The sequence below is a fragment of the Denticeps clupeoides genome, chromosome 7 (assembly GCF_900700375.1).
Source record: "Denticeps clupeoides chromosome 7, fDenClu1.1, whole genome shotgun sequence".
NCBI lineage: Eukaryota > Metazoa > Chordata > Actinopteri > Clupeiformes > Denticipitidae > Denticeps > Denticeps clupeoides.
The window spans coordinates 22726244-22739976 of record NC_041713.1 but is presented as its reverse complement, the minus strand read 5'-3'; the positions used below and the strand labels follow the sequence as shown (position 1 = coordinate 22739976).

At 42.1% G+C, this 13733-nt stretch overlaps 1 protein-coding gene across 1 annotated transcript; it reads right to left on the bottom strand.

The window, feature by feature from the left end:
• Window positions 1-574: 574 nt before the first annotated feature.
• LOC114794853 (F-actin-capping protein subunit alpha-2) lies at window positions 575-8913 on the bottom strand. The gene is made up of 10 exons (XM_028987675.1): window positions 8819-8913; window positions 5562-5625; window positions 4249-4300; window positions 4095-4158; window positions 2645-2851; window positions 2463-2542; window positions 2115-2193; window positions 1955-2026; window positions 1494-1556; window positions 575-1402 (listed from the first exon to the last, which is right to left on the bottom strand). The coding sequence occupies exons 1-10, from the start codon at window positions 8855-8857 to the stop codon at window positions 1262-1264; spliced, it is 861 nt and encodes a 286-aa protein (XP_028843508.1). The 5' UTR covers window positions 8858-8913; the 3' UTR covers window positions 575-1261.
• Window positions 8914-13733: the final 4820 nt, after the last annotated feature.

Sequence of the window (13733 nt, the reverse complement as noted above, 5' to 3'; positions counted from 1 at the left end):
TCACTCACCAAAGGGGGTGTTACCACAAACTGACCAGCTCAAACGCCCACACCTTTGCTTCAGACCCTTTTTATTATAGACCCTCTTCTGGGCCTTTATCTGTTCATGGTAACAGGCATTTACGGTATCGTCCAGGTGGGGTGGGATGGATGGATGAACGTGCAGCTGGATATGTGGCTTGGTCTTTCAGGAAGCTGGGGTAGAAACGACACAGGTTGGGTACAGCTAGGTAGTTTAGTCTGTCATGAACTTGGCACTAGTTGAACCAAGATGATTGCTGATCATTGTACTTTATATATTATACTTTTTTTAACCTTCGAGACATGTTCTGACTTACCTTACCTACAACTATTAATTTGATTACAATTCTCATTTAGTACCTAATGGCCAATCTATCTCAAGTTAATTGTCAGGAAAGTTTATCCAGGACTTTTTCCCAGCCAGTAGTCGGCTGCTTGCTCTATTTCTCGCCGAACACACAAAACTCCTTATGCCTTCAATTCGAAGGCTAAAATTATAATGAGCTTGTTTAATACTAAGAATGAAGGATGCACAAATTACCAATGAGTCAGTAAATAGAAAATTTGTCATTTAATGTTATATGACTGGATTACAGTTAATCTCAAAGAAATAAATCACCAAGCGGACACACAGGGTATTTAATACAGCTATATATTACAATATGCATTGTACAGTCATGTTTGCTTTGATAAAAATAACTCCCGTTGAGTGAAACTTCAATCATATTATAAACTGGACATATGCACATTAATTAGCAGTAAGACATTGGTTACTTAAGCTTTTCTGGACTGCATTCGGTCTAAGCCTGTGGAGAAACTTTGTCATGGCCTGGAGGTTTGACTTGCATTTCATGGGAGGTACATCGCTAGCTTTATGTCAAAGATCGTTTCATCAGGGACACAAAACATCAAGTGATCGGCAAGCACCGCGTGCAAAAGATGTGGGGCCAGAGAGCACTAATAACTGGTGTTTGTCGGATCAGCAACTGGTTCTGGAAAGTTCTAGAAGAGAATGACACCTTCAGACGTTCGTACGCGTTGTTGGTTCCACTTTCCTTTGGCACGATCCATACCTCCCGCCTCCTTCCACTCAGCCCTTACTCTTAATAGCGCTAATGTACTGATTGTGTGGTGTTTGTAGAAAAGTATAAGGTTGAACATTTTTTTTGGTGGGACTAAACCATTTATCTGCATGGACCTCATTTATGCAATGATGAATAACCGGTCATGCAAAGTTGGTTTTAAGCATTTTGCATTTCTTTCCCAATCTTGTAGCTCAGGATTTTGTTCCAGTCAATCTTGGTGCGCGTCACAGGAAGCTGTCGGCGTAAGGCTTTGAAGGTAGTGTCCGACATCGTTTGGTAATTCTCGTTGATTGCAGTCTAATAAGGAAAGTAGTGCATGACATTCAAACACTAAATAGATTTTATTTTTTAGAAACAGGAGAAAAAAAAAACAAAAAAAACCACACACCTGATAGTCATTCTCGGCTGCCTCCATAATCTTGACAAATTCCTTTGCAGTTTGAGCCTCACTCTGAGACCAGATCAAAAGCATAAAAATGACATTTGACATCTAGTGGTCAAACTGTGAATTGCAGATAATTCTCTTCTCTTCCTACTGAAAGGGATCATATTCAGATCAGGGGACTGAACAAGAACTACGAGGGACTTCAGCATTTTAGCTCTGTGTCAACAATGATCTCTTTCCATACACATAGTATATGACCATGACCATCTTTTTATTTGAACTAATGCAATGAATGTTTCAATACTAAAACACCACGTTAGTGATAAAAAAGGTTTTGAAACACCAAAGCATAGTGGACACCATGCAACTGAAATATACTGGATGTTGACTGTGGGAGTAAACGGAAACCATTCCAACCGGTCCAGCACTTTGACTACTGTAGCATCATGCATGGGAATACTTACAGAAACGTGCATGGACTCCTGAACTTCTTTGTGGCTGACCAGCTGAACATTTCCATCTTCATAGTAATGAACCTAAAACATAAAAAGGCACATATAGCGTCTTGGATATTTGAATGTGACTAAATTAACCATAGTTTTTCCAAGCACATCTCTCAAGTACCTGAATTTTCATAATTCCTGCTACTTGAGTAGTGGATGGGGTGATTGCAAATTTCCACTCCGACCTCCAGCGTCCATTCCTTCCAAAAGAAAGAGTGAAAGGTGGTTTATTTCACCTTCAGAAGGCAGGAAGCAGGAGGGTTCTGGAGTGAAATAAGATTGAAATCCTACACTAAGTAACACATCTGCATTAAACCCCTATCCCTTAAAGTGGATTGGATTAGGGCTGATCTAATTATATTAACCCGATATACTGCAGTTTGAGAGCTTAGCCTCCTGTACCTAACAGAGTATTTAGAATATCAAGACAAGAGTTGGAAATGATACAGAATGTTAATTCGGTATGTACCAGAAATTTTTGGGTTGAAACTGATGGCACTCAATGCATACTATAATGGTTTGATGTCCATCAATAGTCTTCCCGTAAACCTGAAGAGGAAAAAAAAAAACAAAAACAGAATGGTCGGGTCAAGTGTGTGGTTGCATTATAACCCTTATTTATGTGACCCAGCCCCCATGCAGCATATGTACCGTGCAGACCCCGTGGGGGTAGTGCTCCTTGACATAGGCCCTCACAGCACCATCCACAGCATTCCTCCAGTTCTCCATGCCCGCGTCCGCGTCGTGGGGTCGAGGGTCACTCGCCTCCTTGCGCAGATGGTCAAACTTGAAGGAGATCTTGTTCTTTGGGTCCAACATTCGGCCGTTGCCGAGGTCGCCATGTTCTGTAATTAAGACCTACGTCCCAAAAGACAGTGGATTATGATTTACTGCACTGACAGACTTTTACCCTACTATGGTTTAAATTGTTATTCATCTATCCCAAGCTGCTTTGAGCCTTGTTTTAAAGGGACAAATAATGTACTGAGTAAGACTACTGTGTGATTCTGGTCACTGGTTTAAAAAACAAAGCTTCTAAAGCTTCATAGTTCTTTCAGTTGAGGTCCTTAATATGCATAACCACTTACAGTAGCACAAAATAGTATGTGAAGCCTTTTGAATGCTTTTCTGCAATCACTTGTCATAAAATGTGATCTGATCTTATATTAAGTCAAGGGTACAACATGCCTCATATAAAAAAAAAAATCTGATCTTTCATGTCTTATACCACAAACAACTCGTATCGCTAGTGGAAATAACTGGGTGAAGTTATATCCTGTAGGTGTGCACATCGTTCAGGACGAATCTTGGCAGGACTGCTTTAGCTGCTTTGGACATTTTGTGGCTCTCAAGTCATTCCAAGTCTCTCTACTGGGTTGAGGTCTGGGCTCTGACTTGGCAGATTTAGTTTTTCAGAAGCCATCCTGTTGTGGACTTGCCTCCATGTTTGGGTCATTGTCCCGTTGCATCACGCCAACCTTCTACAGACACCCTCACATTATCCTGCAGAATTATTTGGTATCTTCACCTCAATGACTGCAAGTTGGAACCGTTGCAGCAAAGCAGGCCCAAATCATTCTTCATGGTTGGGATGATGTTTTTTTTTGTCCCAAATAATTCAATCAATTCGACCGGATCTACACTCTGCCTGTTTGTTTTACATGCTGTAGATGTTAGCCAGTTCTAATGACGCCTTCAAATATTTGTTGTCTCCATTATTCTTATTGGGATTATTTGCAATTTAATGTAAATCAACATTTCTTGATTGTAGATGCTCTGAAAGCTCTTTTGCTCACATAGGCATATTCTTCTTGTGTGAAGCTTCCAGATATTCTAACACCTGACTCAACACTGACTTTGTATAGGTTTTCCACTAGCTTGGTTGTTTGTGGTTGTTCTTGATGAAGAAATGAAAGACTGTAATTTGTGTTATTATTTTATTTGTCAATTAGATGAAGATCTGATCACATTTAATAAGAAAAGAGTGACACAGAAAACCATGAATTCCATGAAAGAGTTCACATACTAGTTCTTGCCACAGCAGATTGGAATAAATCAGTAACATGTCTGACTGATCCTCACGAGCCGCTGCGAAACTCACTTGTTCCTCGTATCCATTGATTTTCACAGGGGTAAACTGATCCACGTTGTACTGCGCAAACGCACTACAAAAATATGGCAGGAAACCATTCATTTGTCATAAAGAACCATACAAAAGAATACTAAATTACCAGAAGTGGATGTGGTTTACTTACTGCGCTGCGCCTTCCCTGAGCAGGTTGTCGTTGTTGAGAAGCAGCCGCACGTCTGTGAGGAAAGCAGATAAAGCAGATCAGTGCACATGTACACAAAACCCCACACCAAGCCTGGGATGAAAGGCACAAGAGGATGGGATGAGCGACTGGCCATGACAAATCTGGGAAAGATGGGAAAAGAACAAGGGAAGTTCATCTCCGTGCGTGAGGGAGGGTGAGAAATGTGTTTGGCTGTGATAAGATATAATAGACTGATTTTTTTTTCTTCTTCAAATCACCAGAAAAGGATTATGTGGATAATTTCCCTCCAGGAGCTCAGAATGCTGCAGCCTCCCTGCTCAAACCCACAGTTCCAACAAACAGGTTCACAGGATTCAGGGGACAATTTTAGGGCCCTATGAAATCAGTTTTATTTTGTCCTATATTCCGTATTTCCCATTTTAATTCTTCTGAGCTCCACGTTTTCCATTATTAACGTATTTATTCATCTAAAAATGGCGTGATTATGGAGTGGGAGGGGAACAAAAGAATAAATGCAGCATAACAAACCACATTTAATCACTGTTAAACAAAGTGCTTGGGCATTTACTCTCTGCTTCTGTAAACCATTTACATGTAAATAATATGTACATTTCATGCAAAGAACTATTTCACAATATTAAACATTCTTCCATTTGTAAAATAAAAGTGCTTCACATTTCAAATCAACATAAAAACATATAAAATAAAGAAACATTGTGGAGACCTGGAATACAAAAAAAAAAGTTGCGCCCACTTGCATAATGAACTGGAACCATGATAAACAAGTTAATCGTGGTATCGAATGACTGAAAGTTGATGTATACCGAATAGAAGTCGTTGGTTGTTTGTTAAGCTGTGGTCTGTAGCTTTCAATGTGCATCTGTGCATCTGTTGCTAAATGAAAGTGTGTTGAAACATGACTACCACAGCACAGATCAGCACAAGCAGAACTATGTTAACTGTCCAGCTGGGTTTAAACCAATCCAACGGTCTAGAATTTGAAATAGAAATTTGAATTGAACTAAATTGTATGTTGTGTGTAGACTCTGTTTCGTAGGTCACCGGCAAACAAGCGTAACGTCAGAAAAAAACATTACTTCAATTTATGAAAGATACGATTTTTTAAAAGCAGGTTCTTAACTCTTCCTGCCAAACGTGCCTTGTGCATATTATAGTGTCATTCGTGCAATTACACAGTGAGGTGCAAGCTGTCCACGATGGTGGCCGTGAGAGAAACCAGAAGAAGTCACTCACTTATTTATTTATGTATTGATTTATTCTAATAAACTCACCATTGAACACCTCATTGAACTCTCCTGGGGGAGCATGGATGACAAAGTTGGCCGCTATGCGTACCTGTGGAGCACAAGGAGTGAAATGCATTAATAATGGCCATTTCCTTTCTCTCATGCACTGCATGCTACTGCTGTACTGTGTACAAGATAGCCATTTTTAAACAGAATTAGATCACATGATATCACACTATTAGACAGGAACTTGCATCAACTTTAAAAAATTGAGACTTGAAAAGAAAAGCTATGCAGTGTCACAGTCTCTGTCCCCACATCTCTCCTGTCAGTCTGCCACTTCCTGTTCTGTGCTTGTGTTATCGGCCTCCCCCGACTGCATTTCTCATAACCGTAAATGGCTATAAAAAGGGGACTTAGTCAAGGGGTGTGGTCACCAGTGGTGCGGAAGTAAGGGGGCATGGGAGCTGTAGTCCAAGCTCAAGATAATCAGCTAATGAGTTATAAGGTGAGACTTCCCAGCCAAAGAGGGACATTGAATTGAAGATACTCTAGATACTAAAGGTGTTGATTTCAGTGATGCAATCACAAATCACAGAATTAGAAAGGCCATAAAACAAAACAAAAAAAACTGTATTAATTTTTTAAATATATTGTATCAAAAATGTATATATTGAAATAAATGTTTAAATCTAGTCTCAAAACAGCACACCACATAATTCCTATCCTCGTTCGTAAAGAGGAAGTGGTGGAGACGCTCCTGACAATTCACTTGCCTCTTCACAACCAGGCAGTACATATTAAACGCATATTTAATAACCTTTGTTTATACAAAGCATGAAAAATACATTGACGATAAGCCTACACAGAACAATTATATATCACTGACCACAGCACCTGCTTCACAGTCCAATAAACCAAGAGACAACTATATATTTCAGTTATTCAACCATAACCTGGCCTGAGGTTATGGTTATATAATTCATTTTTCATGTTTAACATCTTTAAAACACTGAAATTATCAGCAACTAAGAATATTGTAATTCTAGGTTCTTTTTTGGGGGGATTTCTATAAGACTTGCGTCCACTGAAGACTTGCGTAATCTGAAATGTTGTGATCGACATGAAGACGCACAGTACGCTGTTTTAACCCACTCCATGTCTGTAGGTGGCGCTCTAACTCCCCGCTGTCCTTGTTTGGGGTGTAATTGTCCTCCACGGTGAGTTAAATGCGTCATTGTTCTCCAGCCTTGTCTTTTCATTAGGAATGTGCGGCGTAGAGAGGATTTCATGTAGCTACTTCATCCACCATTGTTGCATGTAGAACATGTCTGGAGTTATAGGTCAGGTTGAAAGTTGGGTTAATACGACAGCATTTTCACACAAGAAAAAACAACACCCATATATGCGGAAAAGAGATATTCACTCTGGAACCAGTTTCCCCTTTTTGAATTAATTTTCATGCATTAACAGGTATCCATTTGAACGAAATTCATTGTTTTATAACTAGTTTTTATTAACAGGCACATACAGTATTTTGCTATAATGTGATCTATGGTGTATTGTGTATTGGTCTATTTGTTCCCACCGCATTCCTCCTTCCTAGTACAACCAGCTTGGTTTCCTCTTCGAAAAATGTTCTAGTAAGTGGACATGTTCAGGGGAAAATGGAATAAAGGTATTTTACACCACGCAATTCTGAACACCAGGAGACACGTTCCGACATGCTGAGGAAACACACACACATCCTGCACCAGGCCTCTTACCACACAGGTAGGGCTACTCCGGTTAAACTTATTACAACCAATCTGCCCTTTACTCGTCAATCATCGCTAACTAATGAAGTGATTGTCATTGCAAAACACTGCAGCACAGCACACGGTGACAACAAAATGTGCCCTCTGCATTTAACCGTCACCCTTGGTGAGCAGTGGGCAGCCATGACAGGAGCCTGGGGAGCAGTGTGTGCTCAGTGGCACCTTGGTGATTCGAACCGGTAACCTTCTGATTATGGTGCCGCTTCCTTACCTGCTAGGCCACCACTTCCCCAAGATGTTGTAATAACACCACAAATCACAGAGATTCTGGTAGGGGTGTTAGAATACATCGATACAGCAATATATCGCAATATTTTACGCGGTGATCAATACAGGGACATTAAATTTCAATATTTTGTGGTGTGTTAAACTTCCAGAACAGGTACACTTTTTTGATTTGATTACAGCATACAGTCGCCATGGCATTGTTTCACACCGCAATGGCACTACTTTTACTCCATTTTGCACCTCACTGGGCCTTCTTCATTCAAGATTTCTGATCATGTGTTGGACCGGATATGAAGGCTTTCAGCGATCAGCTTAGCATGCTTGATGCAGGCCAAAGAAGCAAAAGTTCTTTTATGCGCATGTGCTTGGTGTGCCGCATCTGAGCCAAACTCAAAGCCTCCAACATTCATGCAAAAATCCTTGTTTCTTAAGGCAGGATTCACTCTGCCAATCATCCACCTTAGTAGACGTGAATCATCATTCATATATAACCTGGGACTATACTGTACACTGAAAGCCTTCATACAGACTGAACGGCTGCAGAACCTCCACCAGTTGCGGTTTAGAAGACGAGGCTGCCACAGACTCAAGACTGCAAAATATCGACCGCAACTGTTGATTAAAGGAACAAAAACTACTGGCAGTACTGTGATTACAATGAAGTTATGACGTCATAACTTCATAGAAACATCTCTCTGACGTCACGATGTCGCATCACAGCGGTGGGCCTCGAAAGGCTGCGGGTTCAAATCCCGAACAGTCACGGTGCCACCGAGGTCCCCTTGTGCTGTCACGCGCTGTGTATGACAATGACAAAGTCTTTATCTGCGTGACGAGTTGCGTTATAAACATTGCTGCCGAGCCGAACATCATCACATCACACCAGCAGCGAGGGCGTGGAAGCTGCGAACCGTCACTGTCTGTCTGTCTGTCTGTCTGTCTGTCCGACCGTCCGCTTCGCGGAAGCGGGGCAGCCGCGCTGTCAAACCGACATTCACGCCGTTAGCGCGAAAAGCGCAGACCGAGCTCGGTTCCAATTTTAGCAGGAGGACCGTACAAGGAGTCCGCGGCTCTCCAGCGGCCGGAAGTTGGGACGGAGGCTGCTGCTGCTGAGCTAAAAATACGAGAGCAGCAGAGGCACGGCGCTCCGAGCCCGTAACCCCGCGGCGTGCAGCGGCGCCGCGTAAAACACGCGAACAGGCGCCCGCGGCGGCGCAGCGTCGCCTTCCACGTCGCGGAGAGGCACGTAAAGCCTACCTTCTCCTCCTCGGATAACTGGTCTTCGCGATCCGCCATCTTTCCTTCCGGCACGCCACCTCAGAACGCCCAGCGTGACGTCATCGAGATGGGCGTGCCCAGTGTGACGTCATCGAGACGGGCGGACCCCGCGTCCCGGGCCGGGGTGAAGAGACCAAAAACAGCGCAGCACCTTGTTGGAAACCTCCATTTTCATTCTGTCTGCAGATGCTGTGCTGTGATCCATTATTATGTGCAGGAAAGTAATGATTGTTTAGATTTGTGGTTCTCAAACACAAATACCAAAAATACCAAAAAAAATCGATAAATAATTCTAACATTACACTACACTAACATGGATTAGTAAGTAAATTCATATAAATGTTGTTGAGCAAGAGCTCACATGAATAAATAGCCAAAATTGTAAAACTGTAAACGACTTGCAGACAGGGGCGTGTCCACACAGGCACCCTTGAAATCTGATTGGCCAGGTCGCCTGGCCACCCCCACCAGAGCTGTTAATCACTTCGTTAAAAATTTGAGGCCTCTTGGGGTGAGTTAGCAGTTGTTTGCAATATTTAGTGTTTAATGGTTTGCATATGTTTACTTTGCGTTGATACGTAAGTTGGGGTGACCAGACCCCCCCACTCAAAATCTTTTTGTCACATGCATAGTTACAGCAGTACAACACGCAGTGAAATGCATCCTGAACCACCCTGTTTTGACCGAGCATACCTAAGTAAAAGTTATAATAAATTAAAAAAGCAGTGAGGCTAATAAAATTAGTAACGCAAGCAAGATATTTATGTTCAATGAGAACATGAGACACAGACATCATGGGTAGTGGATTCTGTTTAGGTGCATTCTGCATGGATTATGCACAGTAACAGTAGCAACAGCGAACAGTGAGCCAGTGTTACTACAATATTCATGTTTTGTGACACAAAATGCATTTAATAATGACAACTTTCATTGTGCAATTTGCTTTGTCACCATAGTCATTGCTTTTTTTTTCTTCACAGAAGTGAAAAGATATTGTTCATTTTGTGCACTCAGATGACTTTAGCATTTGCCATTTAGTGGACAGAAGGCTGGCTGTGTCTGTGTTGTATAAAAGACAGGAAATCATTGTGTCCACAAGATGACATTCTGTCCAGAACAAACTAATTTTGGTCCATGAAAGGTATTTTTATTGTCACCAAAATGACATTTTGACATTGTACAATGGGGGAAAAAATTATTTGAACCCCTGCTGATATGTTGTCCCACTATCAAAGAAATTATCAGTCTGTAATTTTAACAGTAGGTTTATTTGAACAGTGATAGACAGAACTATAACAAATATAGAGTTTATTAAAAATTTTCATGAATTAAATAAATACTTGATTCCATCCATGGCAAAACATTCTGTAGTACTTGGTGGCTAAAACCTTTGTTGGCAAAGGTTCACAGCTTGCTCAGCCATGCCATTGGACTGTGGTAAATGGGGAATTCATGTTCATTGTACACCATCTGACACGCTCATCTGCGAATTGGGGTCTGTTATCTGTTATCAGTTGTTCTGGAGTTCCAAAATGGATGAAGACGCTGTTCAGTTTCTGTATGACACAATCTGAGGTTGACTTTGACAGGTGCAAGATCTCAAGCTGTCTGGAGAAGTAGTCTCTCACAATCAGGTGGTGATGACCTTCGTGTTCAGCTGCAAGTTTCTGCCTATGTAAGTCAGGCAATGGTGTAGTGAGCAGTGGTTCTCTATTCTGAATGTTGAAGTGTTTGCATGACGACACTTTCCTTTCTATTTAAGTTTATGGCATTTATCAGACACCCTTATCCAGAGTGACTTACAGTGGTGTAGTGGTGGGCAGTGGTGGCCTAGCGGTTAAGGAAGCGGCCCCGTAATCAGAAGGCCGCCAAGGTGCCACTGATCTGCTGCTGAGCAAAGCACCGTCCCCACACACTGCTCCCCGGGTGCCTGTCATGGCTGCCCAGGGTGATGGTTAAAATGTGACACCTCAATTTCATGACTGCTTTGGGAATAAATCTGAGGATCTGACACGTAACATCCACACCATGCATGTTCTTTTAGGATAGTCGAATATATTAATCATGTTTTTGCTTAAACAACAATAAAAATGTTACAGTTGGTTTCCCACCATGTGCACTCTCATCGGCACAAAATATGCCCAATGAACGATAAAATTCACCATTCCCCGATTAGTTTTTTTAAGTGAGAGTGAAGTGATTGTCATTGTGACATACTGCAGCACAGCACACGGTGCACACAATGAGATGTGTTCTCTGTATTTAACCATCACCCTTGGTGGGCAGCATGTGGGGACGGTGCTTTGCTCAGTGGCACCTTGGCGGATCGGGATTCAAACTGGCAACCTTTCTTAACCGCTAGGCCACCACGGCCCCTTAGTTTTACAACTCGACTAGTGGTTATAGGCCATCAGTTGGGACTAAACTAGCAGGATTGCTTTCTAATTACTGAAAGATCTGGTGTTATGACTTTTCATGTCTCTTCCACCTTCATTTCAGTTGTGAGCTGTGACACAATCATAAAACTAACCAACACAATGTTAAACAAGAACACCATAGAAGCTGAAGGCAACTAAACCAATTCTTTGCACGCTTCGAGGTGGCTGGACCCGAGGCATCAGTCTGCAGCAGTCGGAGATTCACATTGCAGGAGCACGAGGTCAGGGGTGATCTGAGAACGGGAGGATCCCCAGCTGGCTGGCACCGTCACCAGGATTTTCAACATGTCATTGTCCCAGTCCTCTATTCCACCATGCCCGAAATCGACCACAACTGTGCCACTGCCCAAAAAGGCCACCATCAGCAGTCACTGCAATGGACTGCTGTGGCTTTCTTTCTCTCCTCATGCTCTGTTTGCAGGTCCCATCAGCTCATCATAATGCTGTTCCATTATACATTCCATTATGCTGTTCCATTATACATATACATACTCTTTTTTTTTATATTTTGTCTTGATTAATATTTGGTATAACAAATTATATCTCCAGTGCAGCTGGCGAAAGTAGAAAGTATGGAGATATATTTCTCCATGCTTTAACAAAGGTTTCTTTGTCCTGATATTGATTCTCGTTCTGTTTTTCTCCTGGTTAGTGATGGATGGAAACATGGGGATTTGGCGCCACCTGGTGGGCCATCGACACCAGACCATTACATCTGCACTGGATGAACCTTGAGACAATCTGCCAAACAATGCAAGCATGCAAGACAGCTCAAGAAGTTGCAGAAGTAGAAGCCTCCTGCACGAAAAACACCCCAAGTAAGAACTGAACGACAAGCTGTGATCCTTGTCAAAGGGGGGTTACTGACAGGCACCATGCTGAGTGCCCAAACCCTTACCTCAGGGGGTTTCTCCTGTACCTGAAATATAGCACATTTGATTCTGGTTGATGGTGTCTCTCAAGTACAGAGTAGAAGAAAACAACAACAACAATGTGTAAGGATGTATATAAGTGTTATTTGTACAAGTTGTATAATTTGTTTATACTGTTTATAAATATATATATACTGAATATAAATGTATGAATGTACATAGGTCTTTAGGTACATAGGTGTGTATAGATGAACAATGTGCAGTACAATATATAGACAAAAAATTGAAATCTTATAAACAGGGTGTAAACAAGTTACAGCAGGTTTGATTGGTTTATTAGATCATCACATCTTTATTAGATATTTACTCACAGTGAATTTAAAAAAGGATATTTATTGAGGCCATTGAGGTCATTAGAACCAAATCTATGTTTTTTTTGTGTTGGAAAGTGGGGTTTGTTCACTTATTCACTAGTGATCTGCATGTTTGTCTTGGCAGCATCGGTGGCCCTGAGATGCCCATGGACGAGACTTGGCAGGAATGCAGACAACAGAGGAGATGTGATTTTGTGCTGCACCAGGATAGTAGGGTGCACAAGAGGAGTCAGTCATCCCAGTCGGCTTCTTCCATTTTAAACTTTGATTCAGTAGGTTTATTAAATCATCTGTTCTTTTATGAAGTTACACACCATCAAATGCACTTGCTGCAATGATGGAAGTTCATGATCAGCTGGTGAAGGAACACCAGACGTTACAGGTAGAAATAGACCACGAAGAAATAGGCTCAGGGACTGAAAAGTATCATCAGCTGACCATGAAGAAACAGGCCCCATAACTGATGGAAGTTCATGATCAGCTGCTGAAGGAACACCAGACGTTACAGGTAGAGACAGACCATGAAGAGGAGGAGGAGGCTCAGTGACTGATGGAAGTTCATGATCAGCTGGTGAAGGAACACCAGGTACAGCTACAGGTACTTGCCTTGAAAACACTCATTTCCTGTTTGAACCTGTGACTTTGTGATCATGTGGTTTGTAGGTGAGTGTCTTTTTTTCACTTGGCTACTAGGAACACACACCTATAAAAATGATCGAAGCTTTTGTATTGCTCTTGGTCACCTTTGTATTTATGTACTGATCTTGGAAAGCCTGTTAATTTCCATGGACCAACTGTTATTCATATTGAGGTCTCCGTTGCAGTACATACTTCTGTATGGTCAGTAGGGGATGTTGTTCATCAGTGTTCGTGTATAAAGTGATTGTCATTGTGATACACAGCAGCACACAGTGAAATGTGTCCTCTGCATTTAACCCATCACCCTGAGTGAGCAGTGGGCAGCCATGACAGGCGCCCGGGGAGCAGTGTGTGGGGACAGTGCTTTGCTCAGTGGCACCTCAGTGGCACCTTGGTGGATTGGGATTCGAACCGGCAACCTTCTGATTACGGGAAAAGACCCTCCACCTCTCCCAACCGTCCATGGCATAACCAGCCGCATACGCTCCAGCAGGACACTCATGTTCCCCGCACCTGGATTTCTCTTCGAGAAGATGGTGTCAACCACGTTGCGAGACCAGTTGATGAAATC

Excerpts from the sequence above, each read along its gene's own strand:
- LOC114794853 (XM_028987675.1), bottom strand. The coding sequence starts at position 8,857 with ATGGCGGATCGCGAAGACCAGTTATCCGAGGAGGAGAAG. Across the intron at positions 5,626-8,818 it reads AGTTATCCGAGGAGGAGAAG|GTACGCATAGCGGCCAACTT; the intron begins GTAGGCTTTACG and ends TGTGCTCCACAG. Across the intron at positions 1,403-1,493 it reads CAGCCGAGAATGACTATCAG|ACTGCAATCAACGAGAATTA; the intron begins GTGTGTGGTTTT and ends TTTCCTTATTAG.